Here is a 19,702-nt window from a genome sequence, read left to right as displayed (position 1 = left end):
CTGAAGGAAAACTTCTGGCACTATGTCGAAGTACTAGTCCACGGCAAAACTAACAGGGCCATTCCATTGTTCAGATATCGAATTTTATAATTTTCGCGTCGAGTTTGAAAGGAAACGGTTCCAAATCTGCTCCAAGACACGCATTCAAAAGATACGTGTGTAAATTTGATGTAGCCGCATTAAAACACTGATGATAAGACCCCAATCACGACCAAAACATCTAATAAGATATTTATCATCCAACTGCTGTAGTCATTAAATTTATCAGGAGTGAAAGAGGGAGAGTGTGACAGTTTTGCGTGCGCGCGCCGACCTCTCCGGCAAACAGGTTTTCTACTGTACAAAAAAACTGTACAATATCGCTCTATATTATTTTTACCAAGTACCGGTATTTGAGAATACACTTTTGGTAAATTTATGCTAATGATTTATGCCAAGAGAAAATATTTCCTCTTGTTTATGCTAATCATGAAAAACATTGTAAAGAGCACGGTAAGGGTGACAAAGCATTTAGAGAGTGAGGGGGTCTGGGTTTTAATGACATAACAACTGCATGGAAACAAAGATGGCGTCTGGTTACGTACGAAGAGTGCGAAGTAGTCTCCATGTTTATAGCCAAGAAAAATGGATATGCATGGTGATCGTGTGAAGATATAGAGTCATCACTTAAAACAAAGGATTTTGTACTCGTGAAGATGCATTTCATGTAACGGGATCGTGGAATGTCGTGTAAAATAGTTTAAGGAGGAGAGGCACTTGCGCTCTATAAATTTGGCCAAGGATTAATTAATGTTATTGCTGAAGGCATTAACAGTGAAAAGGAGAGTTTGTAGACAGGTAAACGACAGGTGAATTGGAGAATTCGACTTAATAGTTATTATATATGCAGTTAAGCTCAATGAAAGAATTGTTTAATTAAGCTTAATAGAAGTTCATTTGAGTGTTTTGGTCTTAATTAGAGAAACTTGTGAAAGTATCCTGACTTTTAATGCATAACATCTACACCAACTTGTCACCTAAGGTCTTAAATGCATCTTGACATCTCAACCAATTGCACATAGAACAAATTAGAAGAAATTGTAACAAATTGTAAGTGTGTTGTTTTTTTTATATATCCATGAGGAGCATGTCAAAGAATTCTGAAGATGGATGGACAAAAGTTTTTGACAAGAGGTTAGAACTAATAAATAAATTATAACTTATAGATTACTAATGTAATGTAATATAAATCAAACTTTGGAGCTGCCCAGAGTGGAGATGCAAAGAATTTGTTTGGGTACAAATTTGAAGGTTTTTTTAGGGGGGAGGCAGTAGGGGGGGAGGGGGGTGGTAATATCACTTTCACGGCAGATTAACCTGCGTTAGTGGGCTTTAAAAAGGTTGGTATTTTTATGGGGAATATTTTCAATTTCATTTTCACCTCCAAGACATTTTTTCTCTGATTATCCTGTGTGGTACCCCTTGTTAGTGGATTGATGGCTTTGTAGTTATTGTGACTCTGGGTCAAGAGGGCAAAGGCTATAACCCTGATCAGGGTCACTATGTTGTATTCTTGTGTAAATAACTTAGTTTTACTCTCTCCCAGTACCCCTCTTCTTCACCAGTTATATAGAAGTACAAACCACTAACATGCAGTGGACTAGTCCTAACCACCCTCACTCCCCCCCCCCTTCCTTAACCACCTCTCCTGGCAGACTGTATCAATGGACAATTTTGGGGAAGATGAACCCTCTAATATAAGAAGTATTTATAAATTTTTTTGGTACTATACGTTCATAAAATTTCTGAGGCAAAACAGCAAATTACATTTTTTTGTAACAATTTTGTTGAAAATTTACTTTACCTCACTTATTTGCTATTTGTCAATATTACATTTTGGATATAAACTATATCAAACGAGATTGGAAAACTTTTAACAACAGAGTGTTTTTAGGAAGAAATGCATGGATTTGGAACTGTCACCAAACGCTTTCCTGAGTTTATGATATATACCTATATTTTTTATACTCCCAACAAAACTGACGAAAACAGGGAATTTTTTAATTAACGTCAAAATGTTCCACAGCGATCAATTTCCTTGTTCTTAACTTGATGAATTTCTCGGTGTTATGCTCTCACTCAGGGGAGGGAAGGGTATACACCAAAAAATTGGGAAGGGTGTGCCGAGAACAGTGTGTGTGTGTCCTGTTCAATTGCCAGGGTCCAGTACCATCTGTGGCAGGTGGTAGTAGCTTGGTCAGTCTCTGATAGTTCACCCTGAGAGATTGTGAGAGTTCCTTCATCTGATATTGACAAGAGCTTTCATTTATCATTTCAGCATGAGGGTGACTGGTTTTTCACAGGCGGACAAAACTGCTTGAACTAAACTTCTTTATGAGAAAAACTTTTTGCTAGATGGTCAAACCAGGCAGGCAAAATAGGTCCTTAATGAAACTCCTGATTGGCATATTTCCATTGCTAATGTTGTCTAAGCGAGATGTGTGTTAATTTTGGGAAAATGACACCCTGTTCCAGACCAGTGAATCACATTTTTTTATTCCGTTCCAGACTTAAATGTCAAAAATGCATACCCTGTCCAGAGGCATGCCCCTACACAGCCCATGTAAGAGAGTACCACTCCCTCACCCTGGGTGTTCTCAGTTCTGCTAGTATGTAAACCTTCTACACTATCATTTTCTAATATTTGATTTCATCTTTGTCATTATTTTTCTAGCCTTGCAACACCTGTACCAAAAACAGTAAGTCAAGCATAATTTTGTATAACATTTTCTTTTCACTTTAATACTCCCTTGTTATAACCTGTAAATTGTCTTTCATTGATTTTCAGTTGACCTTAAAACGATCAAACACACTGGAGCTAGAAGATGTTCAAGAAGATGTTACTGAAGATGTTGACATGGGTAAGATCAATATCTTTGTGAAATATCATGTGATCACCCCTTGCCCCCCAAAAGAGAATTTTGATAATAAATTGCCCATCTCAATGCCATGGGATGGACAGAGGCCTAATTAAGGTGAAAAGCTTTCAAGGACCTTTGTATAGCCTTAAAGATATACATTAAGATCTTACTGCAGATGCTTGAGGATCTGTATCAAACTCCTCAATGTTCTACAAAGATCTTCAAGGATCGTCAAGATTCTCACCAACCTCGTAAAGGACCATGGAATTCCTACAACAGTCCTGCAAATTCTGCAATGATTTCTCTGAGATCTTGATAAATCGACTTCAAATCTTGGAAGATCGCGATTGGTTTATAGCTTTGCATGTGATTGGCTGAGAAAGTAGCATCTGTGCATTGATTGGCTGGAGCATTCAGCCCGAGTTTTTTTAATTACTTAGTACAGTGGACTGTGTACAGCCATAGAAACGTGAGGGAAGAGATGAATAGAAAACACAGAAATAATACAAAGGGAATTGGAGTGGACCATGTGTACTCTCCAATTCTCGGGGGATCGTGATTCCCGCTTTGCGCGCGTCTTCTGTTTTCTATCGGTTTTGCCGGGCTTTCTGCTATTGAACGTGAATGTCAGCAGATACCAAAACAGAGGAAAGTTACTATAATCATTCAAGCAAGCGGTGAACTGCTTTTTCTTGTTACAGATGCCAGTCGCGTGTTCACACTTCCAACACCTCCAACGACTTCGAGCAACAGAGCCACTTCTCACGTATGTTCTCGCCACGGAAGAGAACGCAGGAAAGTCCTTGAAGAAAAACCGGTTAAGCCGGCTAGATCCATCCAGCCCAAACCGGTTAAACCTGTTAGACAAGGCAGTAGAAAACTTGACGCCTCACACAATAAAACCTTTCTGCCGACGACTGTAAAAGAAGAGTCTGTCGAACAGGCTGCGAATAAAACTGCAACGTTGGTAAGTATAAAAAATAAAATAGAATTAATATAGGTCGCCTTAGAACAATTTTGGAGTAAAATTGACTGCTGAAGTTTGAGATAGTTACACTGATCATATGTGAGTGACTGAATTAAAACGTACAAAAAACTTATGCATCAATATTCCTTGAAATGGCTGAAAATGTAGAATAGAAAGACTAAGAAAGATTTCTTTGAATTTTTCAGTTTAATCTTTGAAGTGTGGAATAAAGTTAATTGTCGAGCTGTTTTTATCAGCCAGTCGTGCAGAGATAATCAACTGCTGTGGAAATTCAGGGAAAACACTTGATTTTTTCAGGAGTCTTGCGCATTGTGACCCAACAGTTATAACAACGATAGAATAAACCAAAGCAATCTCTAAAATTTTCAGTTTCTCAGCGCTACAAAGCCTACCTTGTCACCGAGGGAAATTACAGACTATTTGCCGGCGACGTAGTGCCACGTACCAGATTACACTATACATTTTGTGCGGGGAAATCAGTCGCTGTTGCCGCGTGTTTGCTGTTGTACAACTCGACCATATTGCTCGACCTCGCGGATGATGCTTCTCAAAGTACAGCCTCACTTTTGCAAGACCATTTTGCGTAGTCCTTCTCAATCTATCCCAGTTTTAACCATCCTTGTTTCATTTTGATTTAGTTTAACCTCCTTAGTGTTTTTCTACGTTATTTTACTGACATTTTGATGTTGGCATCGATTTGATGGCAATTTTGTCCTGAAAGATCACAAGATGCATATTTTCTATGACGGAATATTTTGTTGTTGCAGCCTGCAGCAAATGTAACAAGCCCTCCACAGGAAGCTGTTAAGGAGCAATCACCAGGTAATTAAAACGATTATATTTGCCCTTTGACGTCATAAACTCAGATAACAATGATATTTTACTTGAAGTTAGAGGGAAATAATTTACATATTAATTTTGACGAAGTGCCAAGAAGATACGATTTTGAAAGAATTTTGGAGCCTTTTCTTTTTCGGAATGAACACTTTTTTATGGTATGGAGCGGGTGAGTGGCTCCTCATTTTTTATTTAGTCAGAATATTTTTGGTATAAAACGCCTGCTTTCTACATTCGGTGATTTAATTTTTTTTTGTAACGAGATAATGTGCTAAAAAAGATTATGTAACTATATGTTGTCCACCCGTTTATTATACAAAGACATTTATTTAGAAACGACTGATCCTACAACTTCAAGGATCAACAGCCTTATAACCATTTTTCCTTGCTGACTGTTACTCGCGTTATAGTCTACGGTTTGAACGAGGCCGCAAATCGTTGCTACGCTTTGATAGACAAAAGACTTGGGACAAGTTTGTACTTTTGGCGCTTTTGCACACACGCCAGGCGCGAATACAACTTCACCTGCCTAACCTCGCCCCCACCCCCCATACAATGTTGAAAACTAGTACCTGCAATTTCATCTGATTTTAAACATTGTGTTGGGTAGCGAGGGGGGACAACAACGCGTTTTTAAAGGATTTAGCAGCGGTTTTTTCAAACTCACTGGCAATAACCATCGCCCTTAGCTCAGCGATTTAGACTGTAAAAAATGTGTCCCTTCTTACAAACAAACAAAAAACATCTAGTATGAAACAAGTGGGAAGCGACATGTGTCGATATTCAGAAGTGATACTCGAGCTCTTCGCGAGCTTCTCGAGAGAAAGGCATTGTTTAAGAGTGAGGCCGCGTCCACACTACGCCGGAGAAATTTGAAAACGCAGCTTTATTTCTACGGTTAGGTCTACCGTCCACGCTAACCCGTCACGAAAACGGAGCTTTTCGAAAACGCTCTTTAAAGCGGAGGAATTTGAAATCGATGGCTTTTCGCTTTATTGTGGACAGAAAACATTTGAAAAACGGAGCTTTTCGAAACCGATGGCATCACGATAATCATATGATTTCCATGACCGGCCGAGTTTTCCTCAAATACAAATCCAAAATGACCAGTGATTGTTGCGTTCTCAAATTCCTCCGGACTAGTGTGGAAAAGGCCTGAACTTCTGGAAAGAAAATTGGCGCTGTTCAGTTGAAGCCTTTTTAGCCAGCGTACGTGTAAACTCACGAAAAAATTAGATTGCTTTGCAGTCTAGATTTCATTTGTCGTTTTCGTTGCGCTTTCGTTTGCGTTGGTTAAAAGACTTAAGGTCCGGTCACTTGAAATGCACGTAACATTTCAACACATGTATTGCAAAACTGTTGCGCAAGACATGTTGCACACGTTTGGCCGCCTTGTTGCACCATCCAACATCTTGTAACATGTTGTAACAGGGTGGCCAAACATGTACAACATGTAGTTCGCTACAATTTTGTAGTTGTGTTAAAATGTTGCGTACGTTTGACCAGGTTTTAGCAAATAATCAACCAAACTGAAGTCGCGATTTCTTCTCTCTGAACAACCATTTTCTCCCAACTTCTCATTAAGGAATTTATAGAGAACATTTGAGAGAATTTTCATTTGGACATCAAGGCTTCTTTTCATATTTCTTTTTAAAATGACTTTTTTTTACCTCTGCAGACATTGGTCCGTTGCTGTCTCAGGCAACTCCAACTCCGTCGAAAAGGCAAAGTTCTTCCAGTCACAGGAAATCTTTGGAAAGAGAACAGGCTGTAGAACCGGTTAAACCGGCTGTGCCGGGTGGAGAACCAATCACATTGGACGTGGCCAGGGTAACAAAAAAAAATAAAATAAAATAAAACAAACCAGTACAGAGTCCTTATAGTGTTAGCAATGTAACAAAAAAAAATTGAAATAATGTAATTTTTTCTTTGTCCCTCGCTCGTGTCATATTGATCTGTTCACTTTTCACATTTCATTACCGAGCTTAAAATTCATCATCTTTATTCAGTTATCACACTCACGATGACATCGACAGTGTTGATCCTAGCAGTATGCAGGACGCCTGTCACACATGACCTCGTTCTCCATGAGTTCTCGTAGCTCGGTCATGGGTTCGATTCCTGTCGGGGACTCATATTTTTCTTTGTCCCGCGCTCGTGTCATGTTGATCAGTTCACTTTTCACAATGTAATTTTTATTGACCCGCGAAACACGTAAGAGCTCGTAGGATCTCGTTATGAAGTGATCGGGCATCGAGACTGGAGTGTTAGTTTCTGTTGAGGGAGGAAAATGGGAGAACCCGGAAGAAACCCTCGTAACAAGGACGAGAGCCAACAACAAACTCAACCCACATATGACACTTAGGACTGGGTCGGGGAGAGAACCCGAGCGACACTGGTGAAAGGCGAGCGTTCTCATCATTAGGCCAACTCTAATGCCCGTGATTGCGGCAATAGAAAATTCTAGGTTGTCTGTGCCTGCTGTGCGCAATATTGAAAAAAGAAAAAGGGTTGCAAACTTGCTTACCAGGTCACATGAATGAAAGGGTTGGAAATGTCTCTCTGCAGGAAAAATCTCGCTTTTGATCTAAATTCTTCCAAGAAGAATACAAAATGTGGCAAAAATAGTCTTAGTTAGAGAAAGCCTGCTTACAGTCTAGTTGCTTTCCTTTCCAACGCAGGATGAAACTTTTGTACGCAGCCTAGGATATATTTTTGCTGGATTGTATCGTAATCTCTTTGGCACGATCTCGCGAAAGGGTGCAGTTCTGAGAAGTTATACTTCGTTAATGTCAGTGCGAAGTAAACCCTGGGTACTAGCATGGTTACGCATGTCATATCGGCAGGACGACATAATATGACGGCTTGTTGCTTAGCAACTTCTCTGCCGAATATTGCGGGCTCGAGTTATTCTCAACGAGGGGATCTGACTTTATTGCTTTTTTTTTCAGGCTCTCCGAGTTCTGTTATTTGGTACGCCATACACTTCCTTCAATTCGGACTGGAGAAAGCAGCACATCAACTTTTTCTCGAGCATGTCTTACGCTCTGAGCTTTTACAAGGTAATCTGTGACCACTCTTTCGCTTTGTGGACAAACCACGACTGTCATGCGCTTAACTGTGTCTAATCATTTATTTGCTAACTTAATTATTTATGTAATGATGTGTTGAATTACTGTTTGGTCTTTGTTGTTTTCCAATAGGCTACTTCCGAGTTGCCTTTTACCTCTGTTTCAAAGCGAGTCATCGGCGAAACCATTCCTATGGAAATGTGTTACGCCAACAGGTTCATTTTCATGCAAATCAAACTCATTTTCATGTGGAAGGTTTTGCAGTAAGACTTGTTTTGTTAAACACAGAATATTGTCTTGTATACCGAAACGGAGTCCAGTATCGACCAGTTTCAGCTGTCACAGGGTTTCCACGCCATCGCGGCGCCTTTGTCAAATCAATCTATTTGTCACGTGACTTGTGTGGCCAAAGTCACGTGACAAAATGTCTCTGTAAAAGGCTGGAAGTTCGAACCCGTTGAGCAGCCTTGTACCAGGCTTTGTGCGGAGACATTTTGTCTCGTGACTTTGGCCACACAAGCTCACGTGACAAATAGATCTTGACAAAGACGCCGCAATGACGTCGAAAGCTTGGTGTGGGTTTTTTTCACACTGAGGGTTTTGTTAATCATCACGTTTATTTCAGTCAGGTTATGCTTAAATTTTATAAGACAAGTAGAAAGTCCCCGTATATAGTAGTTATGCTGTGTTATGCTGTGTTATTGGTGTGAAATAACGCTGTTTTTTGATCCGTTATTTTCTGTAGCTGGGTCCTGGAGGTGTCATGGCGTGTTTGCAGGGATTCCTCTTACGGTACTTGTTGTATGAACAGTCATCTATAGAACAAGTTAAAAGGTAAGTGTTCGAAAGGTTGATCAACATGCCTTCCTCCATTCAGTCACGTGGGTCATTACGGATGTTTTTAAGAACAGTTTCAGGATCACGCGCTTGCTCTGATTGGCTTGGAAACCCTATCGCTCTTGAATATAAAACACGGAAAAGCATGCTTTATTATTTTAATTATCTACACAAAAAGATATTAAGCAGGTAAAGCCATGTATCATACTGTCAGAAAACAGCTCGTTAGAGAACTTAGACATGAAGGAAACCATTCGCATGCGACTCACTGCAGGCATTGATAGGGCATTGCAGCCGGACCCAGAGGGCATGGATTAAAATGCTATTGATTTTTTTTTTTACTTTCAACTCTTTTAGCAACTGTCAATGAACAATCTTGTAAACTCGCGTTTTCAACTTTGCTTGGGATTCTTTCAAAATTTTGCAGAAATTATCTCGGTGAAATATTTTAACCTCCACGAGGTTGCTTTTGATTATTTAGTTTAAGTTCCATAAATCGAGAAACTTTCACGGAAAAAAGTCAGTATAGATAGACTTAACTTGGTCTGATTGTTTGAACTTGAACCGCTTAGAGCGTATTATCTGGGATCATAAATAAGCTCAGTTCAATCGCTGTTTGAGATAAGTCAGAGTACTCCGAAAAGCTTATAATTTCAATAGCTGTTTCAGTTCACTTAAACTCTATGAGCTTTGAATGTGAGTAAATGCCCGAAATGAGCCTGGTACCTTGATTTGTTGCTCTGTTTTTCATAGCATGTTAACACCCATGTCTTCAGACCGTCAGAGGGCACTGATTACTGCCATGGCAAAGATGTTATGGCAAGCTGGAGGATACAAACATGCCACGGTCGCACTGTGAGTCTGATACTTGTATCCTTTCCCCTTCAGGGGTAGAGAGTTGCTCACATTATGTTACTGAGGGAGAGACTCGTGGTATAAGTGTGGGTTGGAAATCGTGTTTTGGTGCCGTTGAGCGTATTCCTCACCAACATCGTCTACAGGGTCTCTCATCGTCCCACCCTTCCCTCTCCTCTCAAGGTGAGAGACCCTGGGAACGACGTTGATACCTCACTTGACAAAATTTCGCAGTTGGTTATTACGCAGAAGTTCCGCAGAAGTTACAGAAGAAGTAATTATAAACGCAAAAGGGTGGCTAAAATTGGGAAAGACTAAGATGGATTACGACTAGCCTTCTACGCAGACGTTCTTATGGATCGCATTCCCCCCTGGAAAGATCACGTGACGGGCTCCAAGAGCGTCGGCCTAGGAGGCTAGATTTGAACTTGAAAAATTTAGGTTTAATTTTTCAAGATTCCTACTCGTGACGTTACCCCTTTCATTTCTATTTACAGACCGTGTGGTGAATGTAACTGGATAACAATGGAGGACTACAGAGAGGATCAGCTTACGGAAAAGGTATATTCGTACAGTTGAATTTCTTTAAAATAAAATTTTCCTGCTCAGTCTCGCGGAATAGATAGTGTTCTGTTCGAGTACTTTTCTCTTTTTTTCAACTTTATTCCCAAACGCAGACATTTGTGCATCGCACTAGAACAATAGTGCAGGAGTTTAGCCTCACTCTTTCTTCTCCGCTTGGATAAACGGTTAAACGGGGGAGGGGAGGGTGAGGGGGACTTCTTCTTCCTCGCGTTTTTTCCCTCCCTACCCCTTCTCCGTTTTACGTCTGCGACGCAGACTACGCCACCCTCCTAGTTTCCGAATCCACGACGGCGGACACCCAATCGAAATGCGCTCTCTCCGGCGCTTAAAAAATTCACCTTCATTGTATGCAAGGGTAACCATCGATGGACTTCTGTAGGATCCCATGCAGGAGAGCTGTAACCATGCAACAGAAAAAGCGCCGACAGTGATTAGTTATAAGCTACACCGATTTGTAGAATTCGAGAAGCCAAAATGCCTACCAACTTAGCTGTGAAGCCATTAGAGGCAGGTTGTTTCGAACATAGAGTCACAGGGCTTATTAGAATTAAGAAACGCTGTGTTATATTGGATAATGGACGTGTTTTTTCTTCATAGCTTCATCTGTTTAGATTGACAAATTTTGCCGATCTTGAACGATTCCTCAAGAAGCAGTTATCTTTTGTAAGTACATGATGTTACAAGATGTCTATCTTGTCATTTTGGCCCAAGTTGTGCGAAGGCCAGGTAACGCTTTACACTGGATTAGTGTTAAATCCGCCCTGGTTCTTAATGGTATGGATCTACTGGTTCTGTATTTGTCTTTCTCTATGGGGTCCAGACCTTTATAATAATCCTCTTGCTATCTATTTTTTTTATTTTTATAAACACCAAGGATTTATGTTACCCTTCGTGAATAAGAGTCCCACTCAAATTCCACCTTTTCACCTTATACTGACCGAGAATGCTTGGTTATTAGCCTTTTATTCCCAGGAGATCATCATCCCATTTCTCCTTACAACGTTATGACCTTGTCAAGCCGATAGGTAGTGAGAATAAAGAACCATTAACTTGGGATATTGTCCTGAAGTGTTTGGGCCTAGCACCATAATATTTAAGTCAAATGTCTGCAGTCCTACATTTCAAACTTAACCATTCTCCGTTCGTTTTTTTTTTTCTCGGTGATTTTCTTTTGTAGTTCGAAAGCACAAACGGAAATGGTTGCATCCTGCTATTATATTCTGTAATCTTGTCAAGAACAATTGAAAGGTATGTCTGATTTTTTCGTTACAAACCTTTCTATTTTTTGTAAAGTGCGTCGAGTCTACACGCACAAACGTCTACGTTTACGCGAAAATTTTACGCTGTGTCGATCCCTTTAACGTAGCCGTTCTTTTTTGCAACCATTACACGTAACAGCGTTTTCTAGCGACAGTTAAAGCCAAAGTCAAAGTATTCAGACCAAATTGATCACTACTCTGAAGCGCCTACTGCCATAAGAACAGTGAAACACAGACTCTCCTCCACAAACAGCCACATCGAGCTCTCTGTTACAGCCACCTGCATACAACGGCCAGGATTTTCTTCCCGACCGTGCGCCAATACATTCATTTTCCCGCCTATCATTGAAAGGTCCCAACTACAGTGAATTCTGCTCTAGGATGGCCTTATTGAGAGGTTCAACTCAATACCAATCAGAAGCCGAAGCGGACAGACAGCGCGGACAACCATGTGACCGTTGTTAAAATGTAAACAAACGTGTAACCGGTGCCGAGCGCGGGAAAAACATGTAGCATGTGCCAAGCACGTGTGAGCATATAGCCGGTACCAAATACGGGAAGACATGTGACCAGTGCTAAACTCGAACCGCCGGAAAACATAAAAGATGTACCGCGGCCAAGCGCGGGAAAACACGCCACCGATTGCAAGCCGGCGGGAAAAGTCGTGCGAGTCAAATGACGATTGATTTTGGTCTTGCATTTGATTGGCTGAGTAAACGTTCCATCTGATTTGTTACAGCGGTCCTTTGCACGATTTTATTGACCAGTCATGGAGTTCAGCAACCGTAAAACACACGTAGACGTAGCATGTCTTTAGAAACCGCCATATCACATAGATTTCAGACCTTTTTTGCACTCTGTATTCATGCTTTAAATGTTTCTGGTTATTTTTGTGTATTTCCAGTGTAATCGAGGACCTTGGAGATCCGAACTCGACTCTGATGGGCCCCCACGACTCGTGTACCCAGGTAGGAAACTTTGCCTCAGTCAGTTGCTGGAGCTTCTTGTTTGCAAAATGTCTCCTATGATATTCTGATTGTGCACAAACACTTCGAGAGCTTTTTGTTACTTAGCCACGCGTTTCCTGAACATCGTGGGCTCAGTAGAAAGAGGCGACCGTTTCAGATGATGGACTGCAGTAAATATGAAGTAAACTTTTAAATTTGCAATGAATATCACATAAATAAATAATTTCTCACTCTTCCTCTGCACAGGCCATGATTAACTTGATGCTTACCGGCAGAGCTGTTGCTAACGTATTCAATGGCGACATAGAGTGCAACAAGAGTGGACGAAAGCTGGTAAATGACGAACTGCATTCTGTGTTCTGTTTTGTCTTAGTTGCAGTTTTTTATTTGATTTTTGTCTGACAGATCTGTAATGATAAAGTTTGACTCGCATTACACACTCCGATAAAAGAGAAAAAAAAACATTTTCGTTCGAGCTAACTTGATGATTAGCGAGTCAGATTCAGATTCGAGAGATCTGGATTCGAGCCTTTGCCAAGATCACCGGCTATGTTGTGTTCTTGAGCAATACATTAGCTCTCACGGGCGCCTCTCTCCACGCAGGAGTATAACTGGGGACCGGCAAATTGTTAAGGACACCTGGTACCTGAATGGGGTAGACGGAATATTATGGAGCACTTGTTATTATACATTCCATCATTGCTTAACCTTTTTTTTGGAATTTTGATAATCTTTCCCCAGCTCTCCCCTGTTTGATGTAGGGTCGTGTACTCTCCCCACCCTCACCATATAGCTTTTGTAACGTTTTTCTCGTCCGCAGGCCCACCCGCTGCATGGCATTAAAGATCGAAGTGAGATCGGATTCTTATCTCTTGAAGAGCATTTCGATCCTAAATCGTTTCAGGTAATGTTAAAATGGGAGAGCACGAAAATGACATCCATCTTTGAGCTAAGTAAATACTTGGAGACTGTTTGGGGATAAGTAACATGACGTAACATGTCCCCTCTGTGTTATTTGCTGACCAGGTTGGCAGCATGCTCAAGACTCCTAAGTTTCCAGTCTGGGTTGTGAAAACAGGTGAACGATATGGCGTGCTGTTCTCACTCAACAAGGACCTCGTCAATGATTGGTCAGTTAACTTTTTTATCTATTAGACTACTTGAGCCCCCTTAACGTTTCTTCTAAATCTTACATTTTTCACGTACACGTAATAAGCAATGAAATAATACACATTCGGATTAAACATGAACCACATTTACACCAATTTCGTTCCTACTTTGAACCAGTGTCCGTAAATCTCTGTTGATAAATTTTCCTTCACTTTCTTCCCTCTCCAGTACTTACTATCCCCTCGCTCTCCTTTGCTCTCCTTACCACCTGTGTGATGAGAGTCATTTGTGTGCTACAAGGGAAGTAGGATCTCTCTAACATATGACTTTTTTGTTGTTGTTGTTGCTGTTTCAGTTTTCTCACATTAACGCAGTGTCTCTATTTTCTTTCTCAGGAAGCTGGAGCGAAGATTTGATTTACTGTTTTGCACTGGATCGGCAAATCGAAACAGTGGTACTTCAAACGAGTGTGTGTTGACCATAGGTAGAAAACCTTTTCTTTTCTATTTCTTTGTAACATTTTGGGCCACGTTGTCCCGTCGGGCGGCGATCAATGACTTTACATGCTTCTTATACAAAGCATGCTGGCGAAAAAACCTGAGAACAAGTGCTGTTGGCAAGACCTGGTTTTCACTGCGACCTATGTACAAGCACAAGCATAACGGTAGTGAGGGCACAATAACACAAGCATAAGGATGTACGCATGTGCAGAATGGATACTGAATTGCCTTATTTTCGGTTCCATATCTCCTCGATAAAGCAAAACAAGATGGCGGACTTATCTTATGCTTGGGCATACAGCAGCGCGTTGTCACTTCACATAAGCTTAAGCACAAGAAGAACAGAACTTTTTGTTCTGCATATATTTGTGCTTATGCTTGTGTTGTGGGCGTCCCCACTACCGTGTTTACTTGCGCGTATGTAAACCAGGTTTAAAGTAAGGCTTAGAGATTAATTTAAACGGCGATTAAGTTGTATCCCTTACAATTCTCACTTCCCCACGACAGAGCACACCAGCTTTTTCAGAAGACCTGCTTGTTGTTTCGTTAGAAAAGTCCAAGTTGTCAGAGAAAATCTTCGTAGCTCGTTAATTGTAACAAGTGATCATCAGTTTCACCATTCTGTAGTTGTTCCTTTTCTTACAGACACAAGAGATGTGTTTATCCCTGATGACGTATTCGGTGAAGAACCATCTGACTTGGAAAACTGCGTAAGAACCAAGTGAGTAGAGTATAGTCGTATAAAGACATTTACTTATTGGTTACTCCGCTTTCTTTCCCTCTTAGTAAAACGAAACTTTTCTTACAAAAGTGATGAAGATGCGGAGATTTTAAAACATCTCCCCTAGGTAACTATATCAAGTTTTTTGGCGTAGCTCAAATTTATTTTCGATTCATCTGCACCCCTCACCGCTACCAATTCTCAAGCTTTTTTCAAGTTTTTGTAATTTTTTCCACTGGAGCTGGGAGAAGAATAGTATGTACAGCGCGAATTTGTACCTCTGTAAGTGTTTTGTTAGTTGAACACGCTTTTACTCAAGACAACGATTCACATCACGTTTTCGTAGCCCCAGTGGTTCCGAAAAGTAGCACTAACACCAAGTTCTAATTTGTCATAACGATCACGGCGCAGCAGCCTTTGATCAAATTACTTCAATGCTGCACAGTGTATTAACTAAATACCTCTAGTGCAATCTGTGCACGCACGATGGCCAAGTTAAACGCATCACTTTCTGCACTGCAAAGCAAGTTAGCTGATACGTTTTTGACTGCCGGTTCCTATTACAGATGGCCTGGAGCACTGATTGAATTAAAAGATGGAAACAGCTGACAGGCAGCCATGAAACAAGTATCGTCCGAAGAGGAAGGGAAAATTGAATCAACGTGCACAGTTGCAGCGTCTGTGAAGGATGTTCGTGGTTGCTTAGGAACAGAGATGGTCATTATGATGACAAGTTGATCGTCACGTGACAGTGTGGGCATTACTCTTGCTTCGTTCGGATTGAAGAAATATCGAAACATTTTGTTTGTTTTAGTCGATCACAAACTAACTCCAGCCCAAAAAAGGCTTCAATTTTCATTGTTTAAAAAACAGAAGGGGCCTCAAATTGCGAGAAATTGTTGTCCAACTAGGAAGAATATTTTTAAAAGAACTTGTATGTAAATTTGTCGAGAAGTAACTGCATGCTGCCAGCTTTGAGTGAAGTTTAAAGTACCTAAAGTGCTGTGCAAATTATTTTTATAATCAGGATTTGTTGGGCCAAGTTTTTGTCATGAAAGTGCGTACTATTTTACAAAAAAGAATACAATTTACGTGAAGTTCCTATTTAACTACATATAAGCGAAAGCTGGTCAATTTTAAAGCAAAGTCGGTGTGTAAATGTTGTTTTCTAAGAAAACAATAGTTGTAACCTGTCGTTTGAGTGTAAAAAGAAAAATATAAATAAAATTGTGAATTTGAATTTAACTGAGGAAGCCAACCCTTTTCAAGAGTATTGTAGAACATTGCTGAACGTAACTGCTGTTTCAGGAAAACCGTACCATGGAATGCCTGGATCGAAAAAGGAGCGAGGGTCCTGGGAAGGAGATAACTTTACTTTCATTCATTCTGTCTCTGGTCGACTGGAGACGGGAACCAAACGACAATTTAAATTGTTAATAAATACCATATGAGTGCAGTGAAGCTATAAAAGGGTGTTATTTTAAAATTATTCCATTCCTTGACGGATACGAGAGGGTAAATTTCAATCGACTGGATGGTCTGGACACTTCATTGTAATCTAGACGAACGGATATTTTGAAAAGGCGGCAAATTTGTGGCGCGGTTTTCCCTGTTTGAGTTGAATCATGGGTAGTATCCATGGTTGAATTAAACGTGTGGAGAGCGAGCGAGACAGAGTTTTCTTCCGAATTATTTCTCGCACAATCTCCTCAGGCTCTAAAGTTGTTTATATTCTGGAAATGTGCGACAAACGAGAAAGGAGATCAGAAGAAATAGGATTCCTGATCACTAGATTCCCTGTGCAAGTCAAAATGAAGTTAGAGTCTCAGAGGTGGCGGAGCATTTTGAAACATGGGGGGCTAATCGTTAAGCCAAGCACATACCTCTATTCATATTTTACAAAATGTCTTTTGCGTTGTTCGTTTACACAAACAAACTTCTTTGCGATGTTCAATGTGTCCGTAATAAAGTTATGACAATGCGGGAGGAGGCAGTTGTTTAAACGATCCTGCTTTACGGTGCCTCTTAGGTGGGTTTCAGTTTGTGCTCGGAAGTTGCCAACGTCCTATGGGGCGCCGTTTGTAAAAAAAATGATTTGGCCTAATTTTGTCATTTTTTTCGTTATTTACTAAATAAAGTTTTGTGATATGATATCATACGTCGATGATTTGATATAATAAATCCTGATTTCAAATCATGCGCTTATGATTTGATATAATAAATTATGATTTCAAAATCACAATTTATTGAACATGTGAAATAAATTTCAGTTAATCAACAACTATTGTTTCTATTTTGAGCTATGTGCTTTGCTAATCATCTGTTTATCGACCTTGGATGGCCTCACGTGAGAATCCTGAAAACCAGCCAATCAGAGTGAACTTTAGCATCTTGATACGTGCTTGCTAAATTTGGCCAGTGTCTTTTGCTCTCACAAGAGATAGACTACAGTGCGACATTTTGTCTAGAATATTTTCTATTCCCTCCCACCCACCCAAAGCACTTGCCCGCTCATAGGTCTCCATAGTAATATAGTTTGCCTGAGGGCTTTTCCAATCATCTAGGATATTTTGTAGTACAACTTAAATTGTAGGGCGACATCAGTTTGACACCTAAGTTGTGATGTACACGATTATAATAAAAACTCCTGGTATAACATGTCAATCTTGAGGGTTCAAGCACCACTTTTAGTTGTATTTAATAGATGCGTTAGTTGTTAACATAAGCAATGGGACTCTTAGAATAAGTACCTCTTTTGAGGTTTCTTTGTGTACACTCGAATTAAAATTACCAAAACGAACATTTATAACTTTTAGAGCAATTACATACCACATTTGAGGTAGTTTAGACATGTCAATCTATTGAAGGATCTTTACGATTCTCAGAGACACTTAAGTATGTTATTTATCTGAACGAACTATAGAAACTAAGTACCTCGCTTAGGTTTGTTTATGTCGATTAAAACAGTCTGCCAGTCCAACAATACATACTTGAGATCATAATTCACAATTCATACTTTTTTATATTGTTACCGTTCTTTGCAAGTTCTGTTAAGGTTGGTCAAATAAACACGGGAATGGGGATGAAGTGCTCCTCTCGTCACACTCTTGCCCCCATAGACTCGATTTTCGGAGGCCAACTCCCTCCAATTTTACCCCCTGGAGTTAGGTTAGTTGAGGCCCACTCCCTCCAGTCAGAGAGGAGGCCCACTCCCTCCTCTCTACCCAGGAATGTTTACAGTGGCCCTGCGTGAAGGCTTACTCCCTTCTCTCCATCCACTGTCTACATCTCCTTGGGCTGTAGGTTTTGTTTTCTTGACACTCCAGGGGTTCATGGGGCTAAAATATTAACTGAGCACTCGTTCACCCACTTCCCCATTTTCAGCCACAAAAAGTTGTTGTTGTCCTTATTTTAAGAGAAGCAAGGGGAGGTTAATTAATCATGTGTTTATTATTTGATTTATTAAATCCTGATTTCAAATCAGACGTTTATGATTTGATATAATAACTCCTGATTTCAAATCATATGTTTATGATTTGATATAAATACTAATTTCAAATCTTGCTGTTATTATTTCAAATCACGACTTACTGATTTAAAATCATAGCTCAGTCATTGACTATTTGATGTCCAGCGGATGATGGTTAATTCAATCGCTTATTTGAAACCACGAAAAGCCTTATTTCAAATAATAAATCATTATTTGATATCAGTAAAACCATGATTTAATTCAATAAGTAATAAGTAACCGCAGCGCGTCTATGTGACTTGCAAGTGGGTTACTAGCGCGGGAGTAATCGTAAAGATGACTAGTTATCGAGGTCAATCGCTTCTGCGGTCTCTAGAGCCGTAGAAAAGGCGGTTGGCCAAGTTTTGTCATCGCTTCCTAGCCTTCCTGGTAATTCAGGTTTTGCTCTTGCGACACAAGAGGTATGTACTATTGATGTATCACTGCATATGCATCGCTGGGTGATGACCTGTGTGTCGATGTGTGATAAAAAAAGAACTCATTATTAAAAGATGTCTTCCCTGCGCCTCTTCTCTTTCTTACATGTTGCGCTGCATCATTAGTTAAGGGGGTCGCATGTTAATCGGAAAGCTATGAGTATATTTAGGAGGGAAAGAGGAGAGAACAACCTGACATGGTGGGAAGGAGAGGCCTTCCTGTTGGCCGTGCCTGCAACATGATATGGTAAACAAATTTATATGTGAAGAGGTACGTAAATAGGCGTAGCATTGAGACTCAGGTCTGGCGACAAATCGGTGTAATTTGTACCATTTTGCGGGAATATATATATTTAGTATATACCACACAAGTGAATAGTACTTTTCGCGCACGCTGATTGGCTAGCTCGGAGGCGATTAGCCAAGTACTATTCACCTCCGAGCGCGCCAATTTTTTTGTCCTACCATTTGTCGGTATATTGTCACAAATAAAGTTACTCTTTGGTCCGCTAGTTATTCAGCTTGTGTGGTATATGCTAAAACAATTTTCACCTCAGTGTCGGTGAAAGTGGTGGATATTTACCTCCACTTCGGTGAACAATTGTTAAATATTTCATCATCATCATCTTTTTATTTGCCTCGCCGTAAATAATAATAAAAATAATAATAGTCTCGCTACAGTAGCTATTTCCGGTAACACCACTGTGCACTGCTTGTGATATGTATTTATCATGTGGACGTCAGGTTCTTAAAAGCCCATCATGTCGATTTTTCAGTCCAAACTAGAATTATGAATGGGTTAGACTTTGTTAACGTTTACTAAACAAACCCGTCCATGAGAAACATATTTACGTACCTCTTCACATACACAGCATGAAATTTTAAATTTACGAATCCGTAAAGATGTCGTAACTGAGTGCGCCAGACAAGCGAAAGGTCCAAAAGTAGGTTGTTCTCTCCTCTTTCCCTCATAAACATAGTCATAGTTTTCCGATTAACATGCAATCCCCTTAACTAATGATGCAGCGCAACATGTAAGAAAGAGAAGAGGCGCAGGGAAGACATCTTTTAATAATGAGTTTTTTTTATCACACATCGACACACAGGTCATCACCCAGCGATGCAT

At 40.2% G+C, this 19,702-nt stretch overlaps 1 protein-coding gene across 4 annotated transcripts; it reads left to right on the top strand.

Moving 5' to 3' along the window:
* The first annotated feature begins 57 nt into the window (after positions 1-57).
* LOC145493245 (putative ubiquitin carboxyl-terminal hydrolase MINDY-4) lies at positions 58-15,876 on the top strand. 4 transcript variants are annotated; one of them, XM_081472667.1, is made up of 20 exons: positions 61-837; positions 1,126-1,173; positions 2,714-2,738; positions 2,828-2,900; positions 3,602-3,867; positions 4,656-4,710; positions 6,404-6,555; positions 7,677-7,787; positions 8,542-8,630; positions 9,387-9,488; positions 9,986-10,049; positions 10,671-10,736; positions 11,251-11,321; positions 12,237-12,300; positions 12,547-12,633; positions 13,121-13,204; positions 13,327-13,430; positions 13,806-13,894; positions 14,556-14,631; positions 15,198-15,876. In XM_081472667.1, the coding sequence occupies exons 2-20, from the start codon at positions 1,127-1,129 to the stop codon at positions 15,238-15,240; spliced, it is 1,668 nt and encodes a 555-aa protein (XP_081328793.1). In that variant the 5' UTR covers positions 61-837; position 1,126; the 3' UTR covers positions 15,241-15,876. The 4 variants fall into 4 exon arrangements, with proteins under 4 accessions (XP_081328795.1, XP_081328793.1, XP_081328794.1 ...); XM_081472668.1 differs by having other exon boundaries at positions 1,123-1,173; XM_081472666.1 differs by having other exon boundaries at positions 61-848.
* Positions 15,877-19,702: the final 3,826 nt, after the last annotated feature.

This window comes from Orbicella franksi, chromosome 7 (genome assembly GCF_964199315.1).
Source record: "Orbicella franksi chromosome 7, jaOrbFran1.1, whole genome shotgun sequence".
Taxonomy (NCBI): Eukaryota; Metazoa; Cnidaria; class Anthozoa; order Scleractinia; family Merulinidae; genus Orbicella; species Orbicella franksi.
This window is presented reverse-complemented; position numbering and strand designations above follow the sequence as displayed.